The sequence below is a fragment of the Equus asinus genome, chromosome 13 (genome assembly GCF_041296235.1).
Source record: "Equus asinus isolate D_3611 breed Donkey chromosome 13, EquAss-T2T_v2, whole genome shotgun sequence".
Classification (NCBI taxonomy): domain Eukaryota; kingdom Metazoa; phylum Chordata; class Mammalia; order Perissodactyla; family Equidae; genus Equus; species Equus asinus.
Window position 1 is genome coordinate 58,170,683 of NC_091802.1, and position 14,956 is coordinate 58,185,638.

Sequence of the window (14,956 nt, forward strand, 5' to 3'; positions counted from 1 at the left end):
GCTCTGAGGTTTCATGTATAGTTTCTTTTGATAAGGGTCTAGGCCTGAGATGGGGGGGCTTATATGAAGTCAGGGACGGTGGGGATGGAGGAGAGGGTTGGATTAGAATCAGCTCTGGGTGGGGGGTTGTGTAGGGGGAGTGCTAAGGAGGTAGGTCATGTTTCTGACTTGGGTGACTGCATGGATGGTGATGCGCTTCACTAAAACGGGGTGAAGGAAGAGAACCAGGTTTGGGGGAAGATGACAAAGTGAGTTTGGGACATCTTTTTTTGCTTTTTTGAGGAAGATTAGCCCTGAGCTAACTGCTGCCAATCCTCCTTTTGCTGAGGAAGACTGGCCCTGAGCTAACATCCATGCCCATCTTCCTCTACTTTATATGTGGGATGCCTACCACAGCATGGCGTGCCAAGCGGTGCCATGTCCACACCCGCGATCCGAACCGGCGAACCCCAGGCCCCTGAAGGGGAACGTGCGAACTTTATCGCTGTGCCACTGGGCCGGCCCTTTGGGGCATCTTAATCAGTACCCAGATGCATCCAGGTGGTGGTGCTTAGTATTCAGTTGACTGTGGCAGATCTGGGCTCAGGAGAAGGAGACAAAAACTCCAGATAGCTTTGGAGTCATCAGACTACACAGAATTGAGTTGTTACTTGGAGTAGATGAGGCCTAGTGGGAAATGTGTCAAGAGGGCGTTAGTTCCTAATCTTGAGCTTACCTGCCAGACAAGGAAATATTTTCTCTGTGGTCCCCTTTTTTTAAAAAAAATCTATTTTCACTTTGAGCTATATGTGCAGAAAAGTCTTATTTTTGAAACTCAAGTCCTGTTTTCTCTATCCTAGGTGTGGGTATGTGCGTTTTCGCTTGTTGGAGGGGAGGTGAGAGGAGGGTCCTAACTTCCCTGAGTTATAAGAAGGAAACAGATCACCAGCAGACTCTTAGTTAGATTTTCTTATGGTGTAATGGCAGATCCACACTCTTGTTCAGCTTGTTAGTGGTTTCTACTGTGAGGGACCACTAGAGTTCCAGAAATTACCACTTCTTTGACCTTTCTGATCCTGAGACCCAGTCCTCCTTACCCGTAGAGTTTAGCAGAGCCAGCTCTTGGTCTATTTATAGTAGTAGAATGGATGGGAGGGGGATATTTAGAATCAAAGCTTAATTTCCCCAAATAATTCAAAATTGATCTTGCAGGGAATTAAAGTAAGATTTGCAACTGACTGACTTTTAAATCGTAGCCTCATTAAATTAATACTAACATGGGTATCCCCTGAGCACATTGCAGCTGGTGATGAATGAGGCTGCGTCAGTCAGTTTTGTGCGCTCAGATGGACAAAAACTAGCCTGGGATTAAAGTGTTGTGATAGATAATCCCCTGGTAAACATGTGATCTGATTAATGTAAATGCGTCAATTTCAAGGCTGCTGGGAAGTCAGGCTGGTGGAAGGTTTGTGTTAGTAGAAATGTGATTGGTTCTCGCCAGGCACTTTGATATGCCTGGTCTGTCTTGCTCCCCGAGGTGGGTTGTGGGCTCTACGTATATTTTAGATTTCTGTTCCCTCGATGTAATCTACTTCCTTTTGGGCAAGCCAAGAGGAGAGTCTGCCCAGCCTGTAGCCAAATGCTGGCAGCCATGGCCTCTCGTGCTGGACTTCTTGTGGGAGTTCAGCGGGCCGTTGGTCTTGTGTAAGCTACGGGAATTCACACTCATTTCCCTTACTTGGGTTGAGGTCTTGCATTAGTCAGGAAGGGCTGCCTGCTGCCAGGGTTGCAGGAAGTACAGTACCTTCTTGTAGTTTCTTGAGCCTTTCTCAGGAAGTGTTGCTCTTTTCTCATCAGTTCACTTTTTTACGTTTAAATGTGTCTGACTGAGGGGGGAGGGTGGGTTTTTCTTAAAAACTAGTTTCTGAAAATATTGTAATCTGGAGAGTTCAGTTTCTTTTAAGCAATCCGGAAAGCTCAGTTTCTTTTAAAAACTTCTTTTCTCATCGTTTTGTACAGATTTGGGTGGGCTCCAAGCCGCAGAGTTTGTACCATGAATCTTATCTTATAGTTCCAGAAGAGCTTGTGAACCTTTAGCGCATGACTCTGAGTCCACAGGAGGGACGCTTAATGCCCCATGTGCGGTACAGAGAACTGAGCTCCTGTCCTGTCCATTGTGGACGTGTGGTTAGCATCACTATAGTCTTTCTTCAGAGCCCCACATCCCCTGTTTTGAAAAGACCCTAGGACGTTGGCCTGCTTATTTGTGTCCCACTGGTAGGGGGTGACACTTCGTCCTGTGGCCCAGGGGAAGCAGACTTGTATCCTTTGAAACTGTGACAGCTGGGGAGGGGGCGTGTAAGGTGAAGCGTCGACCTTGGTGTAATTCTCTGGTGGTTGCCTTTCTTTGTTGGCATCTTTCCACGGACCATGTGGGGCCTTGGTCGGACCTCCAGGCACATTGTTGCATGTCCAGACACAGGGCAAATGCAAGGTGTGGCAGTATTTTCCACGGAGCACGCACAGCTTCAAAGTGTTGGTGAAGTAGAACACTCCTGTGGCCCCACAAAGAGGAGAAATGCCTTCTCCCCCGTTCCCCAAGGCCTCTCATGAGTTGGGGGTGGGCGTGCTGCTCTGTCCTCACTGCGTGGTGGCCCCTAGTCTAGGAGCTCAGGGACAGGAGAGTCAGTGTGTGCCCTCCTTAGTCAAGGCAGTTCAGGTGTGGATTCCTCTTAGAGATGGTGGGAAGAAGCTGCCCCCGCCCCGCTGCACCCCTCCCTTCATACTCACTGTGCCCTCTTAGAGTCACCCCTACCCACCCTCCGTCTTCTCACCCTACTCCCTCGGGCCCCTCTCTGGGAGGAGGAACAGGGCTCCTGGTTGGGAGTCCTTGGTGTTGAGGCCCAGACCACTCCCCAGTTCAGAGAACTTGACTGCAGCTTCCATGGAAAGGCTTAAATCACGTGGCTGAACCTTTACCCGGAGTCAGGTGTCTTGTGGGTGCCTGAAGCCTGCCCTCTGGAGAGGAGGCCGGTCCTGTTTCCCTCAGCACTGCAATTTGTGGGCCCTTGTGCAGTGTGGCCTGTGTGTGTGTTGTTGCTGCCTCTGCTGCCGAACCGGGGGCTGGATGGTGAAGCGGCGCTGGCCTGGGTGCAGATCCCGGGCTGCCCCTCCTCTTGCCCTGGCCCAGTTCTCTAAACTTCGCTGATACGCTGGAGTAAAGGAGCGGCCTTCGAGAGGCCAGGTGGGCAGAACCTTCTTATCTGGGCCCCCATGCCCGACCACTTCCTCCTCCCCAGAACCAGCGATGGGAGCTAGGTGGTATCTAGAAGGAGATGATTCAGGGAGCCCAGTCTAGATGTGGAAATTGTGTGTGTGCTGGTTTAGTTCTCTAAATGTGAGTGTGACAGCTTTGCTTTTTTGGTAAAGTAACCGCAGCTCCCTGCCTCCTCAAGTCTCTTGGGGCTTAAGTTTTTGAGCTGGGACGTGTAGTTCTTGGTCAAGCTTCCTGAAGTGAGGCATCGCCCGTGCAGGTGGCCGGCCCCTGGGACTGGGACTAGGGTGCAGTAGGGCTGCTGCTAGCATGGGGACACCATTTCTGAGAAGATTCCCGGGAGTCACCTGGTGGAAAGCGGGAACTAACTCCCATGGGGTTCCTGCTGAGGCGAAAGAAAAAGATGGCCCCCGAGCAGGCTCCCAAGAAGCCAGCAGCGCGCACCCAGAGCGCGGCTTACTGCCTCTGCCCCAGCGGAGGCCCTTTAGTTAGGTGTTGGGTGTCGCCAGTCTCGAGGGGGTCTCCCCGGCCTGTCCTGTCATTGTGGGGCCTTCATAAAACTCTGTTCTCCTTTCCAAAGCACCTTCCTCTTCGGGGATATAAAATTGCCACTCAAGAGTTGGGTCTCCTCCGCAGTGAATCCCTGAAACCTAATTGGCTTTCAGCTCCTTCTCCTCTCTAACAAAAATAAACCTGTCAGTACACAGATTAAACAGGAAGCTAACATAAAAAAGCCCTCAATAAATCTTGGACTGAGGCCGTGGTGGAACATTCCCAGGGCGAGCCGCCTGACAGGGACAAGACCTGCCCAAGGTAGCCCGGGGCGCCCGAGCCCATCCCGCCAGGAGCCTGCCAGAGCCTCTCGCCAGGGCAGGATGGGGGGGCCGGTGCCCGGACACGCCAGGAGTCTACAGGGTGTGTCCGGGCGCCGGCCCCCCCATCCTACCCGGACACCCGGGTAGACTCCTGGTGTGTGTGTTCTCTGGGCTGCCTATTGAGACCCTCCTGGGTTTTTCTGGCGATGGTGGTGTTTGCCAGTTCCTGCTTCTCACGTTTGCTCACACCTCTCCTTGCCTGCAGCAACCTACCCCCCCACCCACATTCCCTGAGTCCTACCAGGTTTTCAAAGCCCCTTTGAAGGCAGGGTGTTGTAAAGCCTTCACAGTAGCTCGGGCATTGCCGGCTCCCGTTTTTGATCACTGGAAGCACATGCACTGTATATTTTGACCTTTGATTAATTTTAGCATTTTCTCCTGTGTTGTTCTTAGATGATTTCAGGTGTGTAAGCTTGTGAGGCCACCAAGTTTGTGGGAGGCAGGGGCCATGTCCAGTTCTTCATTTCTGTGCTCCACGATCCATAATAGTTGCTCACGTGATGACTTGGATTGAGGCCCAAGCTGGCACTTGCCCTCTCCTGGGTTGCCGTGTGCCAAGGAGGTGTTTCCTCATCTTCCTTTTTGGGAGCTGATGTGAGTCTCTTGGCCCAGATAAAGGATGCGTGGGGCCAGACTGCATGGCCTGGGGTGGCGGGTGACGCCCTGGTTCTTTTATATGGTCTCAGAGATGATAAGTGCAGTGAGGCTGGGAGATAAGTTGATCTCACGCTGCTGTGGGGCTTTCCACCTCAAATAGACTATGTTTAATTAATGAATATTAGACTTTAGGCCCCCTTTGGGGCTTCAAATTGATAGATTGTTGTGCAACTTTCTCGTCGTCTTGTGGTTTTCTGTTGGTCTGAAGGATCTTTCCTCTCTGGAAGTTAGCCTTGAGCACAGCGGGTGGATAGCCTCCGGTTTGGGCAGTGGAGGCAGCAATGCCTTGTTTATGTGCCGAGGCCTTTTATTTGCAAGCTGCTGCTCATTACCTGGAAGCCAGAGAAACTGAGCAAGCTGATGCTCATGAGCGGGTCTTTAGAGACAGCAGGAAAGGATGGCTGCTTTCTCACCTCTGCCCTCTGAGGCCCATGGCAAGTCCCCGACTTCCCAGGATGCAGATCTGGAGGGCTGGTACCTTCCACCCATCGACTAAAGTTCTCTTGGCAGTGAATTGGCAGTGAATCGGCTGTGACAGGCCGGTGGGCTTTCTGGGAAGCACAGCTGTGGGCCATCTGGCGTCTGTGTAGGGACATTTACAAACCCTGGGAAGATTCAGTGCTTTATCATGAAGCAAGTAAATGAAATCATCTTCCTGGAATTTGTGGCCGTTTAGGCCTTGGTGTGTTTAAGTGTCCTTTCCCCAGAGTCCCTCTTGAGGCCGTGGTGGAAGGTCACGTACTGAAGAGGATTTTCCTGCTGCTATTGCTGGAATTCAGATTAGGGCCGGGCTTGTGTGGGGCGCTTGGTGTGTGGTCAGTTTTCCTCTGGCCCCTGCAGGTATTCCAGTCATTGGGCAGCAGAGATGTGTGTCCATGGGCAGGACCGTGTTTACTGCCATCTCAGCCTCCGTGGAGTGGAGCCACTTCATGTAGTTGGACAAGTGCTGGCCAGACACGGGGTGTGACCCCAGGGAGGATGTGTCCAATGGTGAAGGGGCATTTGTCGTCACCGTGGGCACCTCTTGAGATGACCTCCTCTTCCCTGACCTCTTTCTGCTCCAGCTTTTCTCTCAATATCTGAGTATTAAAGAGAAAACTTTATTTTTCTCCGTCCTTCCCTGTCAGCCCTATTTATCTCATCAGTCGTACACCTGCAAGTCTGGGTTGCATCATCAGACTTATGCCAGACTCGCTCTTGTTCTAGACAGCCTTCACCGGCTTTGTGCAGGTGCATTTGCTGGGGGTGGCACTACTAACCAGCCAGTGGCTTTTCTGGATTCCCTGCGGCTGCCCTAAATTTGGAGTTGTTTGGAATCAACTTAAAGTTTGGAGTTTGTCCGTAGGCATCGGTACTTCTCAAGTTGCTCGACTAGTAGGGGCTGGAGGAAAAACGCTTTTGAAGAGTTTGACTTGGGCTCACTTAAAATGGTCTAGAAAATCTGAAATTGACCTCTCCCCAAAATTCCATCTTCCCCCCCAAGTAGCTGAGAGAGACCTTTTTTTTTTTAGGATTGGCACCTGGGCTGACAACTGTCGCCAATATTCTTTTTATTTCCTCCTCAAATCCCCTCAGTACATAGTTGTATATTTTAGTTGTGGGTCCTTCTAGTTGTGGCACGTGGGACGCCGCCTCAGCATGGCCTGATGAGCGGTGCCGTGTCCATGCCTAGGATCTGAACCGGTGAAACCCTGCGCCAAAGCGGAGCGCGTGAACTTAACCACTTGGCCATGGGGCCGGCCCCTGAGACAGACTTTTGAGGAAGTATTTGAGAAGTGTGACCCTTTGCATGTCTCTTTAACCAGGTCACCATGGCTGCTGTTGGGTCCTTTGCTGTCCCCAACTGTCCCCCGGGTCACTTCCCCTCCTTGCTGCCTGTGTCCAGAGGGCGTGCACAGGTTCCAGTGGATCAGAAACCTGGTTCCAGAGTTTGGAGTCTCCAGTTCTCACGTCAGGGTGCTTTCTTCCCCAGCCGAGTTTTTTGAGCTCATGAAGGTAAGTTGTGTCTAAAGGAGAGAAGGAAAGACATTTGAGTTAGAGGTTTGGGGCATAAGGTTGAGTGAGTCCTGGGCAGAAGCACCTTCTGTTCTAGAAGCTTTAGATGGCTGCTCAGCTTATTCCTGTGGGCCCTGCCTGTTAGTTTTCAGCTTCACAAATCATTAAGTCAAGCTACAGTCAGAAGGTCTCCTGCGTGGCTGATGTCCCAGGTAGAGGAGCTCAGAGTGTGGGGCAGTGAGTGTCACGTCCTGGATTTGGATTCTTATGGACCGACTGATTCCTTCTGTTCTATGTTAAAAGTGTAGACTGCTAGAGGAGAGGTTAGTGAGGACATGTGGTCCACATGGACATGTCTCTGCTAGAGATGTCTAGGAAGGAAAAAACCTTTATTCTAGTCATGACAGACCCCTGCCCCTGGAAACATCTCCAAGACACAGTAGTATCATTTTGGTAGATGTGATATACCTGGTGTAAAAATCTTGGTTCTTTTCTGTGACTTTGTCTGAAGTTTGTGCCTCTCTCTCCTGGTAGAGATACAGATACTCAATTTTGCATTTGTGGGGTTCAGCTTTCAGTACATTACTCAGATGTTCATGCCATGTCTAGTTACTTGAGGTTAAACTGCTAATTAGAATGAAGTAATTCAATGCCAATTAATTTTTATTAACATGAACTTTCTGAGTTCATATTAACAATGATGTTAGAATTAAGGTATGATGAGGTCAGACTGGCAGAATGCTAGGAGATAATAGAAAATATATGTAGAGATTCACTTTTCCACAGAATGAGCTCTAGTGCATTTGAATGCTTGCACATTTTCTCAGCTTTTGCCGTGTTGATCTGTAGATCCGTACTTACTTTCTGCCTGGCTCATTCCACAAGACAGTGTGCGTGCGTTTGTGTGTGCACGTGCATGTGCTCTCCTCCACTTCCTTGCACAGTTTGTCTGTCCTGTGTGTCCTTGTTTGTGCAGAACTGATGCTGAGGCCTTTTGCTCTTTGCTACCACTTGATTCTCTGCTTGGCTTGAAGAAGCAGGTTTTTCAAAGGATGTTCTTCTCGGTGCCCTGATCAGCTCTGGGTGATGACTGACTGTCTCCATGTGGTGATCCCCAGGCCGGGAGGCCGGGCCGTGGTGCACATCTGCCCAGGACGGGTGGGTGGGGGTGTGGAGGCGTGAGGGGCCTCACCTACAGGCCAGGAAGAAGCCGAGGCCTCCTTTTCCTGCTTTCTGAACTGAGTCCTGGGCAGAGTCTCCCGGCCTGTACTGTGCTGAGTGGGATGTGTTTCTTCCTGGGGAAGACAGAGCGGCCTGTGCTCCCTGAGAAGAAAGAATACGGCGGTTCTGCTGGTCCCTGGGCCCATTAGAGCTGAGAGTGCACCAGAGGACTGGGTCGCACAGTACACAGTCAAATAGTCTTTTGCTGCCTGGATGAAATTGCCTTATACCTTATTTGTTGTTTTCCTTTCTTCTTAATCACCTTCCCCACAAGCATCCTTCTTAATAAATAACAAAACACAGGAAGCAGCCAATGTGGGAAATTCTTTTGTTTTTTCTTGGATGTGAGCCTTTTCCCAGTGGTGTGTTCATGTACGTCTCAGGCAAGATGCCCCTCTTCCTCTGTGGACCGTGCAGGCTGTGGGTGCGACATCCCTTCTTGGTAGGAAAACAGACGTGTGCCATGCTTTCTCCTCGCTCCTCTTGCGAGGCCGTGCTCTCCTGTGTACCCTTCGGGAGCTTGACCTTTGATTGTGCTGCATTCTTTCTGCCCTTGCCACCTCCTCTGGGGTGGGACTGCTCAGAACTCCAGAGATTGGTCACTGTTCTCCTGGGGCTGGAGCAGGTCTAGTGGGAGGACACCGGATGTTAGGACTGATGTGACATGTCATCTTTGTTGGTCTCCTCTGTGTATGTGCCTAGGTGCCTGTCTCTCTGCCTTTCGAAAGTAATGCGTGCTTGTTAAAAAACCCTGATCATGCAGATGGGGGTAGAGCAGAGGGCAAGTTCGCACCCACGCTCCCTTCTCTAGCTCTCCTCCTTGGGGACAGCTCTTGGCAGTTTGGTGTGTGTTTTCCATGCCCTGCACACACACCCACGTGTGTCTGCCTGTACAGGTGAGTGAGGGGGTGTCAACAGTGGAGGCATGGTTTGCATTGTGTTGGGTGACCTGCCTTTTGTCTCCCAGCTGTGCGTTGTGGGTGTCCTTCCAGATCAGTGTGCACAGGCCTCCTTCCTCTCTCAGGGGCTGCACTGTGTCTCGTAGTACGGTTAGGTCACGCTGTCCTTTCAGGCTGAGTGTTTGTGTGAGGATTGTGGGTCCTGATTTGGTAGGCTACCATACACATTTTGGACTTGCTGTAAATATTAGTTGGTGAAGATAGAGGATAATCCAGCTTCGATTATCATTTGCTGCCAAGGTCAAAGGACTATATTTTCTCAGTGAATTGTGAAAATGATGATTGTGAATTTTGAATTGTTTCTCCTCTTTCAGGGGCAAATAAAAGTTGCCAAGAGACGGGTCGTGATGGCATCCCTCTACCTGGGGACAGGTCCTCTGGAACAGGAATTGGTAAGGTTTAAGGGGAGGTGGTCCTAGCAGCAGCAGTGAATCACCCCGAAACCTCATGGCTGCAGAGCCCCATGGAGTTGGGGTTGAGCTGCCCTTCCATGGCCTTCGTCTGTGGCCGGCTCTTGTTCTTGTTGCCTCAGATACTGAGGTGTGTCAGAGGAGCGGTGAAGGGGTGCAGGGAGGTCTAATCCTGGGCCTTCTGGCCGTGCTGGCCAGCGTCCTGCTCACCCTGCACAGGGGTCCTTAGGCTGCTCCAGGCCAGGGCTTGGCAAACCACGGCCCACACGCCACATGTGGTCTGCTGCCTGTTTTGTCTAATCTGTGACGTAAGAATGGTTTGTACATTTTCAAAGGCTGGAAAAAAATCAAAAGAAGAATATTCATGCCACGTGAAAAGCCTGTGAAATTCGAATTTCTGTGTCCATAAATAAAGCTTTATTGGAACACAGCCACTCTCATTCATTTGTGTTTTGTCTATGGCAGCTTGCTCACTGCAGTGGCAGAACTGAGTAATTGTGACAAACACCATCTGGCCTGCAGAGCGCCAAATATTTACTATCTGGTCCTTTACAGCAAAGGTGTTCTGAGACTGTACTAGACAGATGAATTGGAGTGCAGGTCAGGCTGGCTGGCTGCTCATGCCAAGGGCTGGTGTAGGTGTCAGGTCTACAGCAAGCCTTGTTCCCCCGGACTTGCTGTCATGCCATACTTGTCACTTACCGTGACATGGGCAGGAGTGGGAAGGAGCAGAAATCAGCAGGTTTGTGTAAGGCTTGCTCCTTGTGGTACGAGTCCAGTGCAAGTTCTGGTGTGTGGGCGGAATCCAGAGGTTGAGTTGATGTGAGTCTGTGAATGAGATCATTCTGTTGTCTTGTCTCTGGGATGGCTTTCTACTCTGAGGTCTGAAGTGGCCCATTGCCCACAATAAGTTTTGTTTCTTGGTTCATACTTGTTCAGAAGCCCATAGGTAGGAGCTGGGAGACAGCAGGGGTTGGGGTGTGGAGAATGAGGGTGGGTGAGCATAAGTGCTTCCACTCTCCTCTTCCTCACCTAGGAAGGAGGCCACCCTCTGATTCCAGGACGTCCCCTGAGCTGCAAGCTTGGGAAGCCTGTTTGTTCTCCTGGGAAGAGAATGTCGTGTCCAACCCATGGAGAATGGCCGTGGGCAGGTTGGGTCTTGGATTCATTCATTCAACAAGTATTTACTGAGTCCTCTCCATGTGTTGGGCACTGCCTGTTGTATGTCTGTGAGCGTGATCTGGTGAAACGTGTGGGAGCTGGTGTGTTAGGGAGCGTGTCCAGGAGTGGCAAGGTCCAGACTGCTCAGCAACACGCTTCTGGACCTCAGGCCGCTGTCTCCACAAGGTTCAGGTGGGAGAGGGCGGCAGGCGGCGTCTTCTGATTGCCGTGACAGAGGCCTCTCAACTGAAGACGTTCTGCTGCGCTGGCTCCTGAGTGCTCACGGTGCGCATGTGTGTTCAGAGAAGATGGCAGGGTCTCAGCTGACAAGTTGATTTGTTTTTTCATACATAATCATCTTTTTGGATCTCATACTTCTGTTCTTTTGGGGTTCTTTTCTTGATAGGTGGATTGCCTGGAAAGCACTCTAGAAAAGTCACTCCAAACAAAGTTTCCTTCAGACCTCAAGGTGTCCATTCTCCTGGACTTCACGCGAGGCTCTCGAGGTAGGGCTGACACTCTCCCCGGCCCTGATTCTCCCTCTTTCAGAGCCTCCGTTTCAGGAATTACACTGTTGCCTCCCCGGTCCTCAGGCAGAGGCAAGGCCATTTAAGACCGTCCAGGCTGGCCCAGGACTGCCTCATGTCTGTTAGGATTCCTTTTGTGGTGAGTGCCTGAAAGCCCAAGTAAACATAGCTTAGGCAGAAAAGAGAATTGTTTTGACTCCCGTGACTGACCTGCTTCAGGCCGGTCATGATTTGGGATTCAGCTGTGTCACCAGGACCCAGCTCCTGGCCCTGCTTCCTCTGGGCTGGCTTCATTCTCAGGCTCTGTGCGGTGGCTTCTGGTGGCCCCGGGGCTGTCTTGCCGTGGCATCTTGTCCATTGGAAGTGAGACTGCTTCCCTCCTGGTCAGACCAGAGGTCCTGAGTGGTCCGTGGGCCATCCACCAGGGCCTCCGAGGGTGCTTACTGGCCCAGGCCAGGCTGTGTGCCTGGGGAGCTGGGGGTGAGGGCTCAGGGTGGGCAGAGTCATCTTCGCCCAGAGCAGAAATGAGGAGAATAGGGGCAGAGTGGTACACCCCAGGAGGAGGTGGGGCTAAAACAGCAGATATCTGCAGCACCGACCACCCCAGTGCTGCCTCAAGACGTGGCTGGTGTTGAGAACAGATTTAGCCGGAGCTCCCCGGCTGGAAGAAGCACTAGGTGGTCTGCCCGATTTGAACGGGCGGCAGGCGAACGTGAGCCCGCAGTGGGTGATTCCTCACTGGCAGGTGGGTCTGCTACCTAGTGTGAGTCGCCCGTCCTTGTTTTTCTGCTCGCCCATGTATTCAGGTAGAAAGAACTCTCGCACAATGCTGCTCCCGCTCTTACAGAGGTTTCCAGAACAGGTCCGAGTCTCCCTCTTCCACACCCCTAACCTCCGAGGACTGCTTCGGCTCCTGATCCCTGAGCGCTTCAACGAGACCATTGGCCTGCAGCACATTAAAGTGTACCTCTTTGACAACAATGTCATCTTGAGCGGGTGAGCTTGCTTCCCTCCGTCGAGCATCTCCCCTTAATCTTCTTCAGGGTGGGCTAGCCCTGGTGGCCTAGTGGTTAAGTTTAGCATGCTCTGCTTCGGTGGCCTGGGGTTCAGTTCCTGGGCGCAGACCTACACACTTGTCTGTCATTGCTCATGCTGTGGTGGCAGCTCATGTACCAAAAAAAAAAGAAGATTGGCAGTGGATGTCAGCTTAGGGCGACTCTTCTTCAGTGCAAAAAAAAAAAAAAGTTCTCCAGGGTGGAAGTCAGCAGAACATGGAGAAGGGAAAATCTGTCTCCTTAAGCCTTTGAGAACCCACTTTGGTTGCCTTGCTCTCTTGGTGTCTTCCATGGCACCGTGTTTGCTGTGGAGGCTGGAAACTCACAAAGGGCGATTAAGAGATAGTCACGGTTTATTGAGCACTTGCTGTGTGCTAGCCACCACGCTAAGCCCCTTGTGTGTACGTCGTTTAATTCTCATGGTGACCCTCTGTCGTACTTTCCTCACTTTATACACGAGAAACCAGAGATTGGAGAGGATGGATAACTTGAACAGGCAGACCCCAAAAAAAACAAAAGAAGAAAAATACAGAGCCAGGATGGAAATCCAGGTCTTTTGATTGCAAAGCACGGGACTGGTAACTAGCCCTGTGTGGTTAGTTGGCTTAGTAATTGTCACATCTCCTCTCTCAGCTGATTGTCAGCTCTGTGAGGGGAAGGGTTTTGCGGTTCCCTTTTTGGTGTCACCTTAGTGCCATCTTGTCTCTTGTGAGTGGTCATGCTCAGTAGCTGTTTGTTAATTGGCTGCTGCTATTGTGTCCTGATCCGAGCCTGTCACTCCCCTGCTCCTGCTGGTTAACCTGAGCCCTGGGTCACTAGGGCCTGCCGTGACACACTCTTGCCTGAGTCCTCAGCTGCTTCTTTCCTTCCTGCAGTGCAAACCTGAGTGACTCCTACTTCACCAACCGCCAGGACCGCTACGTGTTCTTGCAGGACTGTCCCGAGGTTGCAGACTTCTTCACGGAGCTGGTGGGCGCGGTGGGGGACGTGTCCCTGCAGTTGCGGGGGGATGACACGGTGCAGGTGGCGGAGGGGATGGTGCACCCTTACAAAGGTAGGGTCCTGGGCTTGTGGGGGTGGGGTGAGGGCTGAAGAGAGCACGCCTCTGGTGGCCTTGCCTCGGGCTTGGGAGACTGGGGTGGCAGAGCCTCATTCTGCTTTTGTCTCTGAAGCCAGACAGATGTGACTCACTGGCCGTCAGTCATGCTCTGTGGGTGAGGGAGCCGGCCTGGGAAGGCGGGGATGTGAGCTTCGGGTCTGGGTGCCGGGGGCTGAGCCAGGAGCCCGTCCTGCGCTTATAGGAAGCAGTCTGCTAAATGACTGCCCTCCTCAGGGCCAGCGCCCCCAGCTCTGCAGCACAGAGGCTCTGTGGCTCTCAGCTCCATTGAGGTCTGTGGCCTCCTGCCTGGGAAGTGAAATGGGAGAGCCCTCAGCTCTGCTCTCTGGAACCAGGCAAATCCTGGCAGCTAGCGGTCCTGGGGGCATTTGCATTCCTGTGATTCCTGTGGCTTTGGCTTCCTGGTGGCCTTTAAGAAGGTCTGCTGCTGAATTTGCAGCAGCGTCAGCAAAGTAGGGAAGGGGTTAAACCCAGTCCGTGGAAGGAGAAAGGCTCCTTAGGTCCCCGACCCAGAATGGAAGCATCCAAGTGGGGATGTCTGGTGGAAGCCCTGTCCTGGGTGCCAGGGAAACTGTGGGCCTCGGAGCCAGTCTGTGATCTGTGTGCCTGCCTGCCTGCTGCCAGCCTGGATGCTCAGTTATGACTATTATATTTTGAATTTTATCACTAAAAATTTTATAGAAATCTGTTTTTTCTCTTGTTATATGAGTACCTATGTATTATCCTCAATTTTGCCTTCTGGACCACAAAGCCTAAAATATTTACTGGCCCGTACAGAAAACATTGGCTGAACCCTGGTTAAATTCAACAGGCCACTCATGAACAGGGCCCCACATTCAGGGAGGAATGAGAGTCAGCGTGCTCAGGGGTCAGGTCGGGGAAGCTGGGCAACACACATGCTCGGGGGCCAGGGCGGCTCAGAAGGGGTGGTCCCACGGCATTAGTGAACAGAGAGATGCAGGGACACTCACAGCCGAGACAAACGTGTGGAGGGCGGCTGCCTCCTTCCCTGGTGGCTCCTTGGTGCCAATAAGGAAGGTTCCGTGCACAGGCCATTCCTTCTCTTTGTTCTGTAGCCCAGCCCTGAGGGACACTCAGGTGTGTGTCCCTGTTCCCAGCTCAGAGTATGTGAGCGAGTAAGGATGACCAGGACAGCCGTCCTTCCCTCTTTCTCTTTTATTCTTGACCCACCTTGCTGAAGGCTTGCTAGCTTACCAGTCTTTTCAGAGAATCAACTTTTGACAGTATTGATATTCTCCATTTTTGTATTGTTGATTTCATTGTTAATTTCTGCTCTTTATAATTTTCTTCGTTATACTGTGTTTTTTGTTTTATCCTGTTGTTTTTCCCCCTAACTTCTTAGTTGGATGCCTTAGCTCGTTAATTTTCTGTCTTTTCTCCCTAACAACATTTAAGGTCATCATTTCTTTTCCCTTCATTGTGTCTGGACAGCCAGTTGTCATCGGTGTCTTGTGTCAGTACGAAGGGGCCTGAGCCTGCCCGTCCATGCTCTGTCCTGGAGCCTCCCTTGCGCTGTCCCCAGCCCCGTGAAGCTTGCCTTGTCATGGTTGTGTCAGGCTTTGTAGCTCGCTCTCCTTCTGTTCTGTCATTCCTGCACGGGTCTTTGTTGATAAGTGTTCTCACTGAAGTCTAATGGGACATGTGCCATGTCCCCTGTGCTGCGCTGGAGTCCAGAGCCTCCATTTCTCTGCCCTTTATTCCTCTT

At 51.6% G+C, this 14,956-nt stretch overlaps 1 protein-coding gene across 1 annotated transcript in view; it reads left to right on the plus strand.

Annotated features, from left to right (window-relative positions):
- PGS1 (phosphatidylglycerophosphate synthase 1) overlaps window positions 1–14,956 on the plus strand; it is a 38,466-nt gene that overhangs the window by 2,652 nt on the left and 20,858 nt on the right. Inside the window, exons 2-6 of the mRNA XM_070483736.1 lie at window positions 6,591–6,780; window positions 9,275–9,352; window positions 10,938–11,037; window positions 11,865–12,054; window positions 12,989–13,167. Of these exons, the coding sequence (XP_070339837.1) occupies window positions 6,591–6,780; window positions 9,275–9,352; window positions 10,938–11,037; window positions 11,865–12,054; window positions 12,989–13,167 (737 nt within the window). The remainder of the gene's footprint in view (window positions 1–6,590; window positions 6,781–9,274; window positions 9,353–10,937; window positions 11,038–11,864; window positions 12,055–12,988; window positions 13,168–14,956) is intronic.